The 21,433-nt window shown below is 29.9% G+C and overlaps 2 protein-coding genes across 5 annotated transcripts; both read left to right on the top strand.

Moving 5' to 3' along the window:
• Nucleotides 1-10,616: 10,616 nt before the first annotated feature.
• LOC130940662 (putative pentatricopeptide repeat-containing protein At3g01580) lies at nt 10,617-13,114 on the top strand. The gene is made up of 2 exons (XM_057868876.1): nt 10,617-11,011; nt 11,120-13,114. The coding sequence occupies exons 1-2, from the start codon at nt 10,966-10,968 to the stop codon at nt 13,078-13,080; spliced, it is 2,007 nt and encodes a 668-aa protein (XP_057724859.1). The 5' UTR covers nt 10,617-10,965; the 3' UTR covers nt 13,081-13,114.
• A 699-nt stretch (nt 13,115-13,813) lies between these two features.
• On the top strand, nt 13,814-20,640 carry LOC130966745 (probable LRR receptor-like serine/threonine-protein kinase At1g06840). 4 transcript variants are annotated; one of them, XM_057891578.1, is made up of 21 exons: nt 13,814-13,941; nt 14,799-14,973; nt 15,273-15,423; nt 15,512-15,583; nt 15,736-15,807; nt 16,022-16,165; nt 16,270-16,341; nt 16,449-16,520; nt 16,627-16,701; nt 17,004-17,072; nt 17,190-17,258; nt 17,343-17,414; nt 17,563-17,646; nt 17,816-17,884; nt 18,015-18,508; nt 18,650-18,811; nt 18,914-19,197; nt 19,342-19,393; nt 19,500-19,750; nt 19,828-19,962; nt 20,094-20,640. In XM_057891578.1, the coding sequence occupies exons 2-21, from the start codon at nt 14,868-14,870 to the stop codon at nt 20,439-20,441; spliced, it is 2,853 nt and encodes a 950-aa protein (XP_057747561.1). In that variant the 5' UTR covers nt 13,814-13,941; nt 14,799-14,867; the 3' UTR covers nt 20,442-20,640. The 4 variants fall into 4 exon arrangements, with proteins under 4 accessions (XP_057747561.1, XP_057747572.1, XP_057747557.1 ...); XM_057891589.1 differs by lacking the exon at nt 13,814-13,941 and adding an exon at nt 13,946-13,969; XM_057891574.1 differs by lacking the exon at nt 13,814-13,941 and adding an exon at nt 13,964-14,037.
• Nucleotides 20,641-21,433: the final 793 nt, after the last annotated feature.

Genomic DNA, 21,433 nt, shown 5'->3' on the forward strand with positions numbered 1-21,433 from the left:
CATTGGCTCCTCATACTTTCCCTTTTGAGTTAAGTCTCAAAGTGGCCTTTGAAGTTGCACTCGAGTTTTAAAATGGTTCTTGAAGTTAACAATTAGCCAATTTCATCCATAAACTTGCACTTTAAGACTCATAGTAATTCCTACGTCGTTTTGTATTAATAAAAAAAATAGAAAAACCCGAGCCCCTTCTTCAACCCAAGTCCTTCCTCGTTTCCTTTCTCAACGCGAGCCCGAGCCCGAGCCCGAGCCCCTTCCCCTTCCACTTTCTCTTCTATCGCCGTCTCTCGCCAGCCTCCGTCACAGTGTCGCACCGTTCGCCTCCTTTTCAACCTAGTCTCTCACACTCTTGTCTCTTCTCTGTCTTTTTCTGCCTCTCTCTTCTCTTGTCTCTTCTCTGTTTGCCTCTGCAAGTTGAAAGAGCTAATAAAGTTAAAATTTTTGAAGATCCTTGTCTTAGAATTTGAAAACCCAAATTTAACACAGGTTAACTAGTTAATCAGACATGACAGAACATGAAATGCTAGCTTAATTCACACAAATTTTAACACAGAGATTACCAACAACATTTTTCAAACAATTATCAGAGAAAGAGAAAATTGTATTACCTGAGCAAAAGAAAAGTCTGGTCAATATTTTATGACGTCCAAATACCAAGCTGTATTTGTTTTCTTTTATCCCCGAATTGATCAACTCCTTGAGGTTTGTAGACAAAAAGCGCTGTGGAATACAAATTAGGACTTGAAATGCTCTCTAAAGATCATTTTGTTTGGAAACTCCTCCGTAATGGTGCTCTAGTTTGGCAGTGGCTCTACAACAGATTCCCGAACATTGAAGATAGATGTCCTCGATGTGGAGAAGAAGGGGAATCAATCATCAATTGTCTGGTTCACTGCATAAATGCAAAGCAAACCTGGCAGAGATCTCATCTAGCTGACCTCAACACAGTTTTAGATGAACTTGAACCATGATAGTGGTGGGCGTAGCTATGCGAACAGACAAAACAGTCGTTCAGAGGAAGAATGACTTGGCCATACCAGCTAGCTAACATCTTCTGGCAATTTGGAGAGGAAGAAATTTAAAGGTCTGAAGGAAAAGAAATTCCTCTAGCATTACGCTGGAACTCCATGCTTGAATGTTGGACGATGGGGGACGGTGCAGCGAATGCGAGTGGAAAGGAGAGAACAAAGCAGCGTTAGAGAGGAGAATGGACGCGATGGAAAAACTATGTTGGGGAGGGGACAAGCGGCACGACGCTGTGACGAAGGCCGGCGAGAGACAGCGACAGAAGGGAAGGAAAAGGGACTCGGGTTGGAGAAGAAAAAAGGGAAGGGTTCGGATTGAAGAAGGGGTTTGAATTTTTCTTTTTTTTTTTGTTATTAATACAAAACAACATCGTTTTAACTTTTTGATAGGCAGAAAATGTTTTAGAAACTACTATAAGTCTTAGAGTGCAAATTTAAAAACAAAATTAGATAATTATTAATTTAAAAATCCTTTTTAAGACTCAAATGCAATTTTAAAAATCATTTTGAGATTTAACTCCTGTTTTTTTCCTCTCAATTTTCTACTATATGAAGAGACATATAATACACGGTGTGTATCTAATTCTAAACTACTGTAAAAGGAATAATTACAAAAATCATATTAAAACAATACGTAATTGATTGGCAATATGATTTAGTATAGTAAAACTATACGTACTCTAATATGAACACATTCTGATTGAAAGCAAGGAAAAACAAGTTGAATAAAAGTAGTCTTTATTTTATTTAACATGGCGTTAGAACTTACAACCTACACATGTATAAACTATATTATCCATGCACAAAGTTCAATCTTATTGAACATTTATGTCACGTTCAAACAAGTCTTATATATATATATATATATATATATGGTAACAACAAAAATTAACAAAAAAAAAAATTAACAAAAAAAATCAAAATTTATTTTATTTAATATTTATTAATTTTAGTAATAATTAATAAATATTAATAAATAAAATAAATTTTGATTTTTTTTTAATTTTTCTGACATTATCATAAAAATATGCATTATAACAAAACTACATTATATTGCAATTCACTTGGTATTAAGAAAATACTATATAAACAAGACTCCAAGATTTAAAATAAAAAACATATTTTAAATTTTTTATTTAAAATATATAATACACATGTTTCTTAATACTAATATAATATATAGTATAATCACGTATAATTGACTATCCACATGAAAACAGAATATTCATATAAAAATAATAAACAAAAACAATGAGATAATTTGATATATTTTACTAAATTACTTAATATATATAATGCATATCTATATGGCAGATATCACTTTTATATAAAAATATTTTCATACAAATAATTAATTTGTTAAAGAATAATTTTTATTATTTAGTTATTATTTTTGTTATCCTTATATTATAAGCCGCCTCCTTTTATTATACAAAATTGAATAAGGCCATTCGCCCATTCCCCCTGATAAACTATAGGAAATATTTTAAGTGCACCAGGAATATCAATGTACTAATTATTTTAATCGTCGATCTAAATTATAAAAAATATATATAATATATATTAATTGAAATTAACGATTAAGATAATTAGAACACCCGTAATTTCCAGAGCATTTGAAATGTTTCCTAAGCTATATACCGATAGAATACTAGCCATTATATTTAAGTTCTTGTTTCCTCTTATAACAACTCTGTACATTTAGAGTGCATTTAAAAGAGAGATTGAGTATTATTTTTCTTACATTATTCGCTTTGATGCTGTAACGATCATGGACGATGCCCATTATTTGCATAATATATTTTATGAGTCTCTACCCAAAAGAAGTTATTAATTAAATATCAATTTGAAAACATGTTTTATTTTCGCTACGTTACTAATAACATTTTTATTAATTTCTATATTTTATATGTCTTTATATATGTATTTTTTGGATATATCTCTTTATACATGTATTTAAAATATAATAATTAATTATTATTGACAATAAATTAACCAATAATATATTAGTACCTTATACTTTTTTTTCTATTTTTATTTATAAGTATATATTCATCATTATTTTTAAGATTTTATGGGAAAAAATCAGAAGTAAGAATACAACAGTTTTTTCTCAGCTCGGATTCAGGTTTAGCTAAAGAATATGTTAAAGTCGTTGGTTAAGAGAATTAAAATAGAAAATTTTTACTTTTTCATGAATTACCAATGTTTTCAATTAAAATTTTCTATTATTTTTTTCAATAGTTTCACTATTTTTACTATGTTTTTAATTAAAAGTTCTACACAAATAAATAAATAAAAAAGAATATAAATAAAAAATATATTAAATAAAAAAAACAATAGGGGGCATCCTGTATATCAATTATTCACAAAAAGGACAAAAAAAATATTATCATATGATCTTACTTAACCATCATGGTTTTAGATAAAGGAAACTATATATCACTTAATGTTGCCATAAATTTAGTATAACTCCTTGCATCAACTCAACAGCAAGAATTTATTAAGGCGTCTTTGATATGGAATGACAAATAAAACAAGAAAAGGAATAATCATATATATACAGTAAATTTATCAATGTAATATAAATAACAATACAAACAAAGCAAAATTTTCAAATTAATATAATTTGATATAGCACTATAGCAGGGGAAGGAGATTAAAAAAATAATTGATAGGTTTAACATTTTTGCACCTAACATTGCATAAGTGCATGCAACCTTATAATATGTTCGGAAAATATTTGGTAACAAAAAAATATTAACTAAAAATTATAAAAAAATTATTATTTTTAATTTTATTTAATATATTTTAATATTTTATAATAAATAAATATTAAATAAAATAAATTTTAATTTTTTAGACTGATTATTTTTTATCTTTCTAACATTCTCGAATATCCTCTTAATCAATAAAGTGAACTTCACGAATATTATTATATAAATGATTTTAATTATGATTCTTGATTCTTGAACATTGTTAAGTGTTTGATTCTTTACTATAGATATAAAAGAGATCCATATACTCACCTAGTACAGTCTTAAAAGGAAAAAAAAAAGCTTTTGACCTAGTAAAAATGCTTAATAAATGAAATTAGAATTTAATTAGGAAGTAATTTTTTTCAGCTAATATCAATAAAATTTTTTAAATAATAATTTTACTCTAAATTTTAAATTTTAATCTTTAAGTTCCAATCCTATACTTTAAATCTTCTTAAAAATAAGTTAAAAAATCATTTTATAATAAAAAATAAACTAAAATTAGTTTTTTTTTATATATATACTTATCTATTAAGATTGATAAATAATTGAATTAATTAATATGCATTATTGACTTTGGGGTGGCTATTGCCCTTAAGGCATGCTTTCTCCAATCTCAAATATATAGTTCACTTGCCTTCAAAAAGGATGGCTCATGTAATTAATGCGCCTACATGTTTGAAAAAATTGGAAGCTTCAACCTCAATGAACATTATAATTAGTAACATTCAAATTAGACCATTTTACCAACTATATATACTACTTTTAAGTTAAACATTCAATATCAACGGAACTTATTATTTTTAGTTAATATTTTTAATTATTAATATAAATTGTTTAATTTAATAATATATTTTTAATTTATAATTTTTTTAAACAAAAAGTTCAATATAATAAAATAGAACAATTAGAAAGTATTAAGTATTAGATAAAAAAATAAAAAATTAAACTGTAGTTATTTTTGGCATTGTCATCAACACCTAGAAAGATAAAAAATAGTCCACTCTTTATAGTTCTTATTGACTTGTTAATACCAGCTTCTTAATTCCTAAATATCCTGTCATTCCTTTTCAACTCCAAATTATAGCACAAAAATCAATCAACTACTTATTGCGTTCATTTTTCTTAGCAAAAATATCTGTCTAATTTTTAAAGTGTTGCTTAATTATTTCTGAAATATACAATAATTTCTTATAGGTTTAATTACTTTGTTGATCTTTATAGTTTTGCGAAATTTTTAATTAGGTCCTTATACTTTTTTTTCTTTTAATTGGGTTCCTGCACCAATTTTTTTTTCAATTGAATCCCTATACATTTTTTTCTTTTATTTGAGCCTCTGCACCAATTTTTATTTTTAATTGGATCCCTATACAATTAAGCCAATTACTATTAAAAAGAACCGAATTAAAAAAAAAATTGGTGCAGAGATCTAATTAAAAAGAAAAAAAATATAAGAATCTAACTAAAAATTTTACAAAACTATAACGATCAATAAAATAATTAAACCTTTCTTATAAGCAAATAACTAAGTACATTACATTTGCCAATTATATTTTAATTTATACTTTTAAATATTAATAATTAATTATTCACAAACAATAATAAATTCTGCTAGTTTTCTAATATTCATGTCATTTTAAAACTCCTATATTCTAATAATTACTATCGAAAAATATATACTTTGATTCCTAACATTTGTCTTTGGTTTCGGTTTTACACCAAGTATTTTAAGTTTATTTTTTATAATAAAACTTTTGTTGGTTCTTTTTTTTTCAATTTTATTCTTCATCTTTTTCCTTTTCCGGTCTTCCTTTTTAAATTTAAAGTCTTTACTTATTGCAATTGTTTTAGGATCAAATTATTATTAAACTTTTAGTAATAGAGTCTGATTAAAAAATATCTTTTAATTAAGTTTAGTTGCCACCGACACCTATATATAGATTGTGTTCAGATTTGCTTAATTTCCTGCTACAGGTTCACCTAATTGACTTGATTTTCCCCACTGATAATATAGTATTAACCACTTACTTTACTATAATTATTAAGTCATATTCGATGGAGTGTAAACCAATATGAACACTTGCATAAGGAATCTATCTAGAATTAATATATAGTGGTTTGAAGCTTTCTACGCCTGACTTGTTCAATTACTCTCTCAAATTAAAATGAATTTAAGGTTTGATAAAGTTTTTCTGAAAAGATGTATAAAAAGGTTATATGCTTAAGTTTTTCAAAATTACAGCACTTTTTTTGAAATTAGTTTATATATTTAAATTTGTGTTAATTATTTTTATAAATTTAAAAATTGTTTTATAAATATAATTGTTGTGTTTCAATTTAAAAATTATTTTTAGTTAGATTTATCAAACATATATTACAATTTTTAAAAAAATTATATTTTGAAAACTAATTCTGATAAATTATACTTTCGAAAAATAAAAGGTTTACTAATCAATATTTTCTTTAATTGAATTTTTTGATGTCCATCCAGAGCTTGTGAAGCAGTGAAGAAGAGCTGGAAGTCTTGGAATGGCACATTAATTAATTATTAACCAATTTATAATATATGTTAACCAACTTGACTAATGTGATCACATTTGTTTGGTTGACTATATTCAATTCGAGTCTCTCTGATCTTAGCTTTTTTTTTTTAATTGGTGACTAAATACTAATGTCTTCTTTTTTCGATTGGTGACATTTTTTTTACTTCTATTTTTTTAAATATGGTAAAAACTTAATAAAAGTACTTATTTTTTAATAAAAAATATTTTTTATTAAAAAAGAACTAATTCAAATCAATATTTATACTACAAATTAATAATTAACTTAGTTATTTATATAAAATATATTGGTGTAATGATGATATTATTGCAATGCTTTTGGTATACTAATCCTCTTGCTATATGGTTCTTTTTTTGTTTAAATCTTTTTCCTACTTCTTGGTCAATACCAATTACCAAAACACAAGCAATTGCTTAGTTTAAAAGTTCACAATCTCAATCCCAACACAAAATTAAATAAATAAATTAAAGAAATCAAAATTCAAATGTATGTTTATATTTTATCTAATTATCTAACCTTCTTCATTCTTGGGTGCTATATCCGATCCTTTGCCGCTTGAAAGTGGAGACCGCATAACATGGATAATGCTTTATGGAGGGGGAAATTTTATTTGAAATAATGATAGTCTAAGTAGGAAAAAAATATTAAGATAAAATAATATTAAAAAAAATTTAAAATAGTCCCCGACAATATAACGAGGTCCTTCATAAAAAAATACAAATTTTGCTCCTGAATTTTATTTTTATGGACGAATTAGCTCTTGTGCCAAAAAAAGTCAATGTTATTTTTTTTGTACGAGGACTAATTAATCCTAAAATAAATATCAGAAATCGAGTTGAGTGTTTTTTTTATTCCGTTGTCTTTTCGAAATAATTATCAAGAATCGAATAAGATATTCACTCAATAATATATTACATAAATATTTTTATCTTCTTCCTCGTATTTTTGTTCAGGAGCATGCGCAATAGCAACCACCACCATGTGGGCATGTGGTCTGATGACCACCATTGCTATCACAACTTATTACCGCACCACCATCATCTTAGATATTAATAATTAATAATATATATTATTTTTGAATTCATTTAAAATGTATTAATAAAAAATGTTAGTATACTATGACATATATATGTAATCGTATATAGATGTATCCAAGTATTTTTTTTTAAATTACCACACTTAAATAAAGAACACATATCGAATAAGTGTCTAATAATAAATGCTATATTCAACATATAGATATGACAATTCAGTCAAATAATAAAGAGGCAATAAATCAATAATTATAAATAAAAAAAATTAAACAAAACTATTAATAAAATCAATAATGTTCATGGATCGAATTCGATTTGCATATTCGCAATATTTATCCGAATTCGATTCGAAAATTGTGGATATAGATCCAATCTACAAGACTATCAGATTGGATCTGATCCGCATACTAATATGATCGGATTATAGATTTTGTATATAGGTATCTGCATATTCGATCTGCATTACAAAAATAAAGAAATAAATAAATAAATATTTTTTTTATGTTTTATTTCAACTAATAATTATCATATATGTATTATTTTAATTTATTATTTAAAAAAATATGTTTAATATTTTTTTAAAAGTAAACATATTTAAAAAATAAAAAAATAAATTTTATTGATATTTTTTTTAATAAAAATAAATTTTTAAAAATATTTTTGTGTTTTATGAATATATTTGATCTGCAAATGTACGGATCGGATCGGATCCAAACTTAAAAATTATGGATATTAGATCTGATAATTTTAGTTCGAATCGAATCGAATGAAATTTTAACCATATCAAATTTGATCTTATTCGATCCGATCCGCATTCTTAACCAATATATATATATATATATATATATATATATATATGATTGATGAGAAGGCACAAGAATATTATTCATCCAAGCGGTTGACCCATCGGATAAAGCTTTGATTATTGTTGGCAGATTGGTTTTGCTATTACTTGTTTTTTTGTTAAGAATTTTAATATTTCTTTTGGCAAATTGTTATTGTATTTGAGAACATTCCTGAAAATGTTTTCACACATGAGTTGTATGTCACATAGGATATGTCTAAAAAGTAAACAAATTAACAAATCCATGTTGATAAAAAAAAACTAAGAATAAGAAGGAAAGAAAGCTATTTATTAATTTGTCGCTCATCAGTCATCACCCAAATGAGGCGGTAGTTGGAAGATGGCCAATACATTAATTCCAACCAAGAACTGATAATATCAAACTATATGGGAGTAGATCTTTTCTGATAAAAAAAAAATAGATGATATCTAGTATTTAATATAATTATTTATTTTTTTATTTATTTTTAGTTTTATTTATAAAATTAAAAATAAAAAATTATACTGTATTTTATTAAATGTTAAAAAAATTAGAAAGGATCTATTTCCATCAAACTATAGCCAAAAGAGCAAAAAGACTGAATTTTATAACCACAAACCTGCACTACTTTCAAAGTATTCATAGCTTAGATCTTTATCTCTAAGACTTTAATTAGAGTGAACTTTGTATAGATAGCTTTGAATGTTGGAGAGAAAAAAAAAAAAGGAAATGGCTTCATATATAAATACTTTTCTTTCATTTAATTTATTAAGCTATTTTTATTTTCTTTACACTTTTTTGTATAGATAGATTTTGATGTAATTTTTTTTCTATTAATTGTTTCCATTAAATACGAACGTAATGGATTATAATAGTAAATGCAAAGTGTGTATAATCTTGCTATATTTAATATGCTATGTTATTCTTTTTCTTTTTTAAATTTAAAAAACTCAGTTTCTCTTAGTTAAATGTTAAAAGTTCAATCCTAATCTCACTCATAAAAGAAAATTCAAATTACATGATCATATGATCATTTAACATGCCATGTCACTATTTCTTAATTAATTGTAAAATATCAAAGCAAAAGAATAAAAAGACACTTATTTAAACTAATGTATTTATTAATTTATTTTTTTGTATATACTAATTTTTTTATATTTTAATAATGAAGAGTAATTTAAAATTTTAGTGATTTTTAAACCTTTTATAAAGGTACTTATATTTTAAAATCGATTTTTCCTTCTAATTTTAGTGAAATATGTAATTCACTCTACCTTATATTTTGCGTGTCTATACCAATATTTTTTTTATCAATAAAGAAAAAATAATCTAATTTAAGTTATGCTAATATATATTATTTTTTTATAAAACATAATGGAACTTAACAACAATAGAAAGATGCCTCGACATTAGTAGTTAGAAACAACAACAACGCGTGCAAGATATTGATCATATAATAATGAATTAATAATAAAGTCTAGGTTTGGTTATTATTATTGTCACTACAACGATTATATAATTTTTACATTTTTGTACACTTATGTTTCTTTAATTTTAACTAACACTTTATTAGTGTTACTAAAATTATTTAACCATCTTAAAAACTATAACTCAACATAACACTTTTATAAAATAAAAATTTAGATACAATTGGCTTCATATAAATTGATGATTAAGAATTATTAAAAAATAATTTTAATTAAATCTATTAATATATAAATACTATTAATATTCTCGATACTCCTAATTTAGTAAGTATTATGTAATACTAATAAGTGATAGTTATATAAAAAATACGAAGAAATAACTAATATGATAGTGTATAAAAAATATAAAAATAGGTATATATATATATATATTTTTTTTTTCTTCTTTTTTCTTTTTTGCTCTTTCTCTGGCCTTGACACTGTGAAAAGTAGTAGGGGTGTCAAAAGTAGTAGGGGTGAATGTGAATTGAATCGAATATAACTAAAATTTCGATCTAATTCACATTAAAATTATTAGATTGAATCTAATATTTGCAGTTTTTGAATTTGGATCCGATCTGATCTACACATTTGTGAAAAAGATCAAATCGAATATCGAATATATCTGTAAAACACAAAAATATTTTTAAAAGTTTATTTTTATTAAAAAATTAATAAAATATATATTTTTTAAATTTTTTAAATAATAAATTAAAATAACACAACATATATAATAATTATTAGTTAAAATAAAATATGAAAAGAATATTTACTTATATGGAGGTACTTATATAAAATCTGCAATCTCATGTGTGGGGGAATAAATTCTCTCCATTATTAAAAAAAAATTTAGAATATAAAGTATGATTTTTAATCCTTTATTATTCTCTCCCATATTTATTTAATTGCACTTATAAAATTGAGAGGATCTGTTTCTCATGCGCAGATCAGATCCAATCCAATAACGTTGCTGCTCAGATCCATATTTTATATTAGGAAAAAATACGAGTAGCTAACGAAATATTTGTAATGTGTATAATGGAGGTATTAGAAATTCCAATCTTGTAAGGAGAGAAAAGAGGTGACAAACCCTAGCTCCATTGCCGCCGCCGTCCCGCCGTTGGCCAACTCCTTTTCTTCGTGTCGCAGCTTCTTTGCCTGGTCCAGCTTTGTCATCCGTTGCGTCCGCCAGCTTCTCCGCGTCACATTCTTGCTCCCTCTCTCCTTCATACTCTGCTCGTCAAAGACCACGGAAGGTTTTGTTTCTCAAGTTATAGAACTCAATAGCCATTTTACATATGCACCGGAGGGATCTCTTAGTGAAGCTATTGGGAACTTGCCGCAGTAAGATATCAATTGCACAGTTGCACTCCAAGTGTTTGAAATTGGGCCTTGCCCATGATAGTTTCATTGCTACCAATCTTAATGTTCTTTATGCTAAACATGCCTCAGTTACAGAAGCATATAAGCTATTCGAAGAATCACCTTGTAGAAATGTCCATCTGTGGAATGCTATGCTTAGGAGCTATTGTTTGGAAGGAAAATGGGTAGAGACACTCTGCCTGTTTCATCGGATGAATGCATGTGCTTTATCAGCTGAGGAAAGACCTGACAATTTCACAGTATCAATTTCTTTGAAATCATGCGTTGGTTTGCAGAGGCTGAAACTGGGCGAAATGATTCACGGGTTTCTCAAGAAAGAGGCAATGAATAAGGATGTGTTTGTGGGATCTGCCTTGATTGAGTTGTATTCGAAATGTGGACGAATGAATGATGCTGAAAAAGTGTTTATGGAGTATCCAAATCCAGATGTGGTTCTATGGACTTCAATGGTTACAGGATACGAACGAAGCGGCGATCCTGAACTTGCACTTGCATTTTTCTCACAAATGGTTGTGTCAGAGAATGTGAGTCCTGATCCAGTGACACTTGTTAGTGCTATTTGTGCTTGTGCTCAGTTATTGGATTTTAAGCTTGGAAGAAGTATACATGGATATGTAAAAAGAAGGGGTTATGACACTAAGTTATGTTTGATCAATGCACTGCTGAATTTATATGGAAAAACTGGTTCTATCAAGAGTGCATATAACTTGTTCGAGAAAATGCCTGATAAGGATATTATATCTTGGACCTCAATGGTTGCTTGTTATACTGATAATGGAGCTGAAACCAAGTCATTAGATATTTTCAATCAAATGATTGATAACAGAGTTGAACCCAACAGGGTTACTATTGTTAGTGTACTGCGATCATGCACTAACATGTCCAATCTGGAAGAGGGTATGAAGATTCACAAATTAGCAATTGACAATGGTCTTGAATTGGATATGGCAGTCTCTACAGCTCTTATGGACATGTACATGAAATGCTTTAAGCCTGATAATGCAATTAGCCTCTTCAACAGAATGCCAGAGAAGGATGTAGTTTCTTGGGCTGTTTTGTTTAGTGGGTATGCTGAAATTGGAATGGCTCACAAGTCAATGGGCATTTTCCGCAACATGTTATCTACTGGAACCCTACCCGATGCAATCGCCCTCGTGAAGATTCTTGCTGCTAGCTCGGATTTGGGGATTCTTCAACAAGCCGTTTGTCTTCATGGTTTCTTAACTAAATGTGGATTTGATAATAACATTTTTGTCGGCGCATCTCTCATAGAGATGTATGCAAAATGTAGTAGCATAGATAAGGCTAACACAGTTTTTAAACAAATGACACAGAAAGATGTTGTTGTGTGGAGCTCAATCATTGCAGCTTATGGATTCCATGGGCAAGGAGAAGCAGCATTGAAGTTATTCAACGAGATGGTTGAGAGTTCAAATGCTAAGCCTAATAATGTAACCTTCCTTTCTATTCTGTTTGCTTGTAGTCATGCAGGTTTAATTAAAGAAGGGATAAAGATATTTGATACAATGTTAAATGAGTACCAATTGAAGCCGAATTCAGAGCACTATGCCATAATGGTTGATCTTCTTGGCCGGGTTGGAGAGCTAGATAAGGGCTTGGAAATAATCAATCGCATGCCAATGCAAGCTGGTGCTAACGTGTGGGGAGCCTTGCTTGGTGCATGTAGGATTCATCAAAACATAAATATGGGAGAACTTGCAGCTCAGAATCTTTTTTCCTTAGACCCTAATCATGCAGGGTATTATGTACTCTTATCAAATATTTATTGTGGGGAAAAGAATTGGCATAATGCTGCAAATATTAGGAAATTGGTAAAGGAAAATAGGTTGAAGAAGATTGTAGGGCGAAGTATGGTTGAGTTAAGGAATGAGGTTCATAATTTTGTTGCTTGTGATAGATTACATCATGAATCTGATCAAATTTATGACATGCTAAGAAAACTTAACGTAGGAATGAGGGAAGAAGGTTATGCTCCTCAAGTACAGAGTGAGCCTCTTGTGAGTTATTAACTTGTAATCACGAAAATTACCATTTTTTGAAAAAAAAAAATTATACTAACTATCTCTTCATATTTTTTATACAGCTATCATACCAGCTATCTCTTCAAATTCTATATACAGCTGTCATTTTTATAGTTATTAGTGTTACAATACTCACTGCTAAATGTTTTCTCTTTTATGTTTTGTTTTGGTTCTACCTATAAAATAAATGGTGATAGATCATACTTAAATTTATAATTTAGAGAATCCAAATCCATAGTATTCACAAATTAATAAAATTATCAAATTATTTAATCATTCTCAACTATTAACTACATCTAACTTTTCACCTTTTTTATAATTAACCGTTACTAAATAATGCGTGTCTTTTATTTATTGTCTATTTATCCAGGGTACGCTTTTGATTTGATGTAGAAATATCAAACATTTTGTGTATTACGTCTTTCTTCACTCAATTTTTTTATTCATTGCTTGTCTCAGCTGTCTCATTCGGGGGTTTTGCTTTCTCTTCTTCTTTCTCTCCTCCTTCAATTTTCATTCATCCCCCACAAAAGTCAAAGTCTTCAACTACACACATTATTATTATTATTATTATTATTATTATTATTATTATTATTATTATTATTATACCTCTCTTTCTCTTTCAAGTTTCAACCATTTTCTCCCTTTATTTTATACTGAGAAATTCCCATTGAATTTGGATTCAAAAAAGCTACAGTTTTCATGACAGTGATGGCAATGCATTCATCATCAACTCCACCACCTACATTTCCTGCTGCATTTGTTGTGTGTGCTGACCTGGTCCTACTCCTACTCACTCTTCTTCATCCCTTTCATTTTCATCATATGTTCACGCCTCACTCTCTTTTGGTAACTTTAGCTGCAACTACACCCATGTGTTAGTTTAAATTTTTGTTTTCTTTCTTCATATATCATTATTCTCTTTCTTTATAGCTGTTATCTCAGGTATTCTTATTTAATTTGGTTCCATCGATACATAGTTGCCACCCCATGTGTTAATTTTTGCTTTCTTCATACCATTTACTTCAAAGTTAGAGTCTTTTTTGCTCATAATATTTAGCTCTTAATTATCTCAGGTACTCTTCTTTATATGCTGGTTTTCTTCTTTAACTTATAGTTGACGCCCCATGTGTTTGTTCATAGTGTTTGATTCAAAGCTTCTTTTTTGTTCATAGTATTCAGTTGTTAATTATCTTGATTGTAGCCACCCCAAGTCTTTGTTTTTGCTTAGTTATACCATTTGCTTCCAAGTTAGATTCTTTTTTGTTCATAATATTCAGCTCTTATTTTGGTAGCTTTAACCTCTTGTGCTAGTGGTTTTTGCATTTTTTGGATAGTTTTTTATTCCAATTTAGACTCTTTCTTGATCAAAACATTCAGCCGCTATCTCAAATTTTCTTCTTTAGTTGCCATCCTTTTTCCTTTTTGTGTCTCCAAGTATTTACTTTCTAAATTAAGAGCCTAATAGTTATTTGTATTTGCATTTTGGCTTTGACTTTGCTTTTAATTCTGTTATTTTCTTCTTTGATTTGATATGCCTTGGTTTTCTACACTGAATTGCTTTTGCCTTTTAGTTTGATAACTATTGTAGATTCTGTACTTTATGCATACATGGGGTTTTATCTAAAATGGATATTCTTCTTTAGTTTTGAACTTAGGCTTTTTATGCATCCATGGATGTTTCTTACCTAAGTTGTTGCTTTCAGAGAGAGAAAAGTAGCTTGCTTGGTTCATGAGAAACATTTAAGAGTTTTGTTGATATCTACTTTGCTGGGATGTATCTTTCAAAGGGTTGCAAGCATCAAGTTCTTTTCATCTTGTGGTTCTGCTGCTACTTGCTACATGTTTCGGCGGAGAATAATATCACTGACCCTGTTGAAGGTTTTACCCTTCTACTTTCATTTTGGTTTGTATATATATATATATTCCATGATGCTTTTCTTCTAGAAGTGAATATTTCCAGGCCATTAATTTGTCTGTGTATAATTGTTGTTGTGCTAAAGATCATAAGAAAAACTTAGTAAAAACATTTGCGCAAATGCAATATTCATGTGTCCCTTGCAATAATTATCCAAGTAATAAAAAAAAAAAAACTTTATGAAGCAGTGCTCATAATGTGTAGTGTACGTAACTGTTTGTTCCATTGATGATGAGATGATTGCTTTTGTTTTAATATGTAGTTGAAGCATTGAATGCCATAAAGCAAAGATTGAATGACCCTAATGGAAATTTGAGCAACTGGGGACATAATGATCCGTGTACATCGAAGTGGACAGGAGTTTTGTGCTACAATGAAACATTGGATGATGGATATCTACATGTTCAAGAACTGTATGGCCTCTATCTTCTATTTGACATTTCTTTTCCATAAAATCCATAAGAACATTTCTAAGCTTCCATTTGTTTTTCTTGTTTGTAGGCAATTACTGAGTTTGAACCTGACAGGAAATTTGGCACCCGAGCTCGGCAACTTAACCCGTTTGTTAAGATTGTAAGACTTTGTCTACATTGATGTTTAAGAAAGGACTAATATTGTGAATGGTTTTCCAATTTAGCAATTGCTAGATGCCATTTTTACTCTTTTTTTTGCAGCTGTTAATTTATCCTTCTTCCTCTGATATATGCTTTTCTTTGTTCTCTAAGGAACTTTATGTGGAACAAGATAACTGGGAGTATTCCGAAGGAAATCGGTGAAATCAAAACTTTGCAACTCTTGTAAGTTGAGATTTCCATTTTGGCTTGTGTTTTTTTTTCTGTCACCATTTGGTTCAATAACAAGGTTGTTTTATTGCCTTGGTAAATTTGAATCACTTTGTTACATAAATATCCTTGTCTGTGAATCAGTTTTGAATTCTGGTTCCTATAAGATTATAGAAGAAAAAATAATTCAAATTCTTTCTCAAATTTTAGTTTTTTATTGGTTTTGTAGGCTTCTGAATGGAAACAACTTAACTGGTTCACTACCAGATGAGCTCGGCTATCTTCCGAATTTGGATAGGATACAAATTGATCAGAACAATATATCAGGGCCTGTACCTAAATCATTTGCAAACCTGAACAAGACAAAGCACTTGTAAGGTTCTTTAAGATCAAAGTGTTGTTCAATTAGTATTAATTTTTCTACTTCACTTGTATTGTTACCATAATGGTTTCATCTTTTTCCCTTTGATGGAGCAGCCACATGAACAATAATTCACTTAGCGGACAAATCCCACCGGAGCTTTCCCGGTTGCCGAGTCTTGTTCATCTGTAAGTTGATGATGACTGGATATCATTGATATAATTACATCCATTCAAATAACTTTCTTGATTCTGTTTTATCCTTCGTTGTGATGCGAAAATCTTTGGACTTGCAGTCTTCTTGATAACAACAAATTAACAGGATATCTTCCGAGTGACCTCTACAAGTTGCCAAACTTACTTATAATGTATGGTTTGTTATTCTTTCCATCTTCTTTTCTTGGGAAAAAGCACAGAGTCTTGTTGTAAAATTATATTTCTAAATTGTTGTTTCGAATCTTCTTGTTCTTGCAGTCAACTTGATAACAATAACTTTGAGGGAAATACTATTCCAAGTTCTTATGGCAAAATGTCAAAACTGCTGAAAATGTAAGTGAATTTGCTATGCAATAGATTTTGATAATCTTGGTGATTGATTTCTTATATGTAGGAAACAAAATTTTATTTTATAATAGTCTAATAGTCATAAAGAATGTTGAAAAATCCCTCCATAAAATCCTTTTTAGATGGCTTAGTAATTTGTTGAAGCCGATAATTGAAGAACAATGCCATATTCTATTTTTATTACTTTCCATTTTCTTTTTGGCTATATTTGTAGGCACAATTTTGTTGCTGTTTCTTCCTCCCTCTGCTTAATAAAATTTCTTAATTTAGTTGATTGGTTTTATCAGGAGTCTTAGAAATTGCAACTTGAGAGGACCAGTTCCTGATTTAAGCAGGATACCCCGCCTTCTTTATCTGTAAGTTCCGTGATCTAATTTTCATTTAACATAAGATTTTGTACCATGTGTAGTGATGATAAATAGAGTTATGTAGTCTGAAAATGTTTTACTGACTATTATTTATAAAAATTTCAGAGACCTCAGTTCCAATCAGTTGAATGGATCAATTCCTAGCAACAAGCTTTCCAACAACATCACAACCATGTAAGGATCTCTTTTGTGTGAATATTTTTCCTTGCATATAGAATGCTTTTACTTTTAGTTTCTGATATCCACTAATATATGCAGTGATTTATCGAACAACAAGCTTACTGGAACTATTCCTTCCTACTTTTCTAGTCTTCCTGTTCTTCAAAGATTGTAAGTTTCTTTCTATTTAGCATCCTTTTCAAACATTTTACCTTGAATTGCTTGGTAAGATAATATTTCTATGGAACAATCATGGCATCATGTTGTAAAGTAGATGATGATTTTTGAGTTTCGACTAAATTATCATCTTCTCTGGCAGGTCACTTGAAAACAATTTATTGAAAGGCAGTGTTTCTTCCACCATTTGGCAGAACAAGACTTTGAATGGCAAAAAATTTATCTTGTAAGATCAGAAGTGATGAATTCTACAATTTTTGGCCCTTAGATGTGTATTTCAGAGTGTTTATCTGTGGTTTTCATATTTTTTGGATGTTGTTGACATTTTTCATGTTCCTTTTTATAGATGTTATCGAAATTTCCGAAATGCTAAGCATATGTTTCTCATCTTGCAGGGAGTTGCAAAACAATAGCCTTACAAGCATATCAGGCACTAGTGATATTCCTCCAAATGTCACACTCTCGTATAATTCTAATATACCAGCTTACGATCTTTTTTATGCTTGTTAATTATATATAGTGGTGATGAGCATTAGATATGATCATTTATAAATTACTTTGTCACATTGTAATGCAAAAATTGATGTATTTCAGGCTCAATGGGAATCCTCTATGCTCAAATAATAAGTCCTTGGTTCAATTCTGTGGATCTGAGACTGCTGACAATAACACAAATGGCATTGTATCAACAAATTCCAGCTCATGCCCTGCTCAAGCGTGCCCTCCTCCTTTCGAATATTCCTTGGACTGTTTCTGTGCAGCACCATTGCTTGTCAGTTATCGACTGAAAAGTCCTGGATTTTCGGATTTTCGACCATATGTGCTTTCCTTTCAGGAATACCTGAGTACAGGTCTTAGTATACAGATGGATCAGCTTCAATTTAGTTTTTATTGGCAAGCCGGACCTCGGTTGAGAATGGACTTGAAGCTTTTTCCAGTTTATGTTGGTAACAGCAGCTCTCATATTTTCAATACAACCGAGCTCCTACGGCTCATGACCATGTTCACTGGATGGCACATTCAAGACAGTGATTTGTTTGGTCCTTATGAGTTACTTGGCTTCAATCTCCTTGATCCTTACAAGGGTGGTAAGTCTCGATTTCAAATTTGATTTAATGCTTGACAATCACAATAAAACTTGGGTCACATTTTCTTTAGCTCAGTGAGAATGACAAATTCAAAGTCTTATCTATATAGATTAAGCTGTTATTACAATTCTTTCTATGCAGTGGTCATCCCCAAGTCTTCAAATTCAAAGTTAAGTACAGGTGCTTTGGCTGGCATAATCTTAGGATCAATTGCCTGCGCCGTGACGTTATCTGCAATAGTTACACTCCTTATATTAAGAGTGAAGTTGAAAGATCATCCTGTAGTTTCGAAGCGACGTCATTGTGAGTTTTAGTTTTGCTCTTTCACCTATCACAAGTGCCTTGTGCATGAAGCTTGAGTTTATATAAAAGGATATGTTAACATTTGATTCTCTTTACTTGCAGCATCTAAGATCTCAATAAAAATTGATGGTGTAAGGGCCTTCACTTTTGGAGAATTATCTGCTGCTACCAACAATTTTAGCAACTCTTCTCAAGTAGGACAAGGAGGTTATGGCAAGGTTTACAAAGGTATTCTTTCTGATGGCACCGTTGTTGCCATTAAACGTGCGCAGGAGGGGTCGCTGCAAGGTGAGAAAGAGTTCCTCACAGAAATATCATTACTTTCGAGGCTACATCATCGCAACCTTGTGTCTCTCCTTGGATACTGTGATGAAGAGGGTGAACAGGTACCTTTAGCTTTTAATTTCAGAAAGTTTAAACATTCTATGCTCCATTTTAGTACATGCTTTGCAAGTCCATTTTCTTTTTATCATTGTGAACTCCCTTTCTGTTAAGATTCTTGCATTTGGATTGTTGCTTTGTGCTTGCAGATGCTGGTTTATGAATTCATGCCGAATGGTACACTAAGGGAACACATTTCAGGTACACTATCCGGTTCGAATAAGAAGCTCAATGCTATTTTGGATAATTTGTTTTACTTTCCTTTTATGTTGTATCTCTTTAAGTGTATGCTTATGTTTTACAACAGTTACAGCAAAAGAGCCTCTGAGTTTTGCCATGAGATTGAAGATTGCGCTAGGATCAGCAAAGGGTCTTATGTATTTACACACTGAAGCTGATCCTCCAATATTCCACAGAGATGTTAAAGCCAGCAACATATTATTGGACTCTAAGTTCACAGCAAAAGTGGCTGATTTCGGACTTTCGCGGCTCGCTCCAGTTCCTGATCTTGAAGGAGTTGTCCCTGGCCATGTTTCCACAGTGGTAAAGGGCACCCCGGTAAGAAAGGCTTTTGTGATAGGACTTGCTCATGTTAAAGTTGAAATTATATTTAATTTTCATTCTTTTATATGCAGGGTTATCTTGATCCAGAGTACTTCCTAACTCACAAGTTGACTGATAAAAGCGATGTTTATAGTCTTGGGGTTGTGTTTCTGGAACTTTTGACTGGGATGCAACCAATCTCACATGGCAAGAACATTGTTAGAGAGGTATTTACCTATAAACATTTGTAATTAGATCAAACTCACCATGTGAATAAATAATCTTAATTATTTCCTATCTCTTATCATATGACAACATTCTATGATACTTGAGGATGACATAGTTTTTTTTATGGTAGGTTAATGTCGCGTATCAATCTGGCGTAATATTTTCGATCATTGATGACCGCATGGGGTCCTATCCATCTGAGCATGTAGAAAAATTCTTGACCTTGGCCCTGAAGTGTTGCGAAGACGAGCCAGAAGCCAGGCCTAAAATGGCAGAGGTGGTTAGGGAGCTTGAAAACATATGGTCCATGATGCCAGAATCAGATACCCGGAAAGCCGAATCAATAACCAGTGATTCAGGAAAGTTAAGTACAAGTACACCATCTTCATCCTCTGCTATAAAGACTCCTTTTGTATCAGGAGATGTTTCAGGTAGTGACCTTGTTAGTGGAGTAATACCAAGCATCAAGCCAAGATAGAAGAAGATTTCATGCTGCATAGTGTGAGTTATTGGATCAGGAAACTATGTGTTTGTTAGATTTGATTTCATCTTCACTATGTAAATTCTTTTTGTTAGTACAATGTAATAAAACTTATAGAGAACTGGAAGGTAAATAATATTATTGATTTTGTAGTTATGTAAGTGTTACGAAAATAAGTGCATGTTTTATGTTTGAATTAGTTTGTTTTGGGATCAAAACAATTTGTAATCAATAACTTCCTGGTACAGATTTTGTAGGAAAAGAACAAAAAAAAAAAAAAGGGATTAACCAAAAAAATTAATTTTATTTTTTATTTTTTTGGTCTGATCATTTTGCAACTTATCCTATTGTAACTTCAGAGGTTGCTGATGGTGGTAGGATTTGACTCCTTCATGAGACTTTAATCTTGTGAAATTGAGTTAGCTAGATTCTTAGTAATATTGAACATTCCATGAAAAAATTGCAATATTCGAGACTTAAACATCGTGTTAGATCAATATTTAATCTCACATATCAACAACTAATTCTTACACCTTAAGTCACTAGGAGAGTGTAACGGTAGACGAGATGAGTACGTACTCTCCCTGTTTCAAAATAATAGTGGCTTTCATTTTTTGGATTCGTAAAAAATTAATATATTTAGACAATTAAAATTTAAAACATAGGAAGTATGAAAAGATAGATTCAAATAATATCAAAATGATATTTACTATAAGATCATAAGGGTAAATGAGTCACTAAATTGAAAAAAAAACTCACTTAATAGGCTTTATAGTTATGAAACACGAAAACATTTACAGATCCGAGATATAATACAATATAGAAAAAGAGAAAGTATTAAGAGCCAATATAATTAGTGTACAATGTGTATAATGGGGTATTTTTGAAATTAACATTAAATGATAATTAAATTAATTAATTACAAAATTATTTTCAATTTTAAATATAAAGTAAATAAGAATTCCAAACAGTCACGAACACCTCCAACC

The sequence above is a fragment of the Arachis stenosperma genome, chromosome 1, assembly GCF_014773155.1.
Source record: "Arachis stenosperma cultivar V10309 chromosome 1, arast.V10309.gnm1.PFL2, whole genome shotgun sequence".
Lineage (NCBI taxonomy): Eukaryota > Viridiplantae > Streptophyta > Magnoliopsida > Fabales > Fabaceae > Arachis > Arachis stenosperma.

Coding starts and splice junctions, on each gene's coding strand:
- LOC130940662 (XM_057868876.1), top strand. CDS start 10,966: ATGCACCGGAGGGATCTCTTAGTGAAGCTATTGGGAACTTGCCGCA. Junction 11,012..11,119: donor GCTATTGGGAACTTGCCGCA/GTAAGATATCAA, acceptor AACATGCCTCAG/TTACAGAAGCATATAAGCTA.
- LOC130966745 (XM_057891578.1), top strand. CDS start 14,868: ATGTATCTTTCAAAGGGTTGCAAGCATCAAGTTCTTTTCATCTTGTGG. Junction 16,521..16,626: donor TTGCCAAACTTACTTATAAT/GTATGGTTTGTT, acceptor TTGTTCTTGCAG/TCAACTTGATAACAATAACT. Junction 16,702..17,003: donor ATGTCAAAACTGCTGAAAAT/GTAAGTGAATTT, acceptor TGGTTTTATCAG/GAGTCTTAGAAATTGCAACT.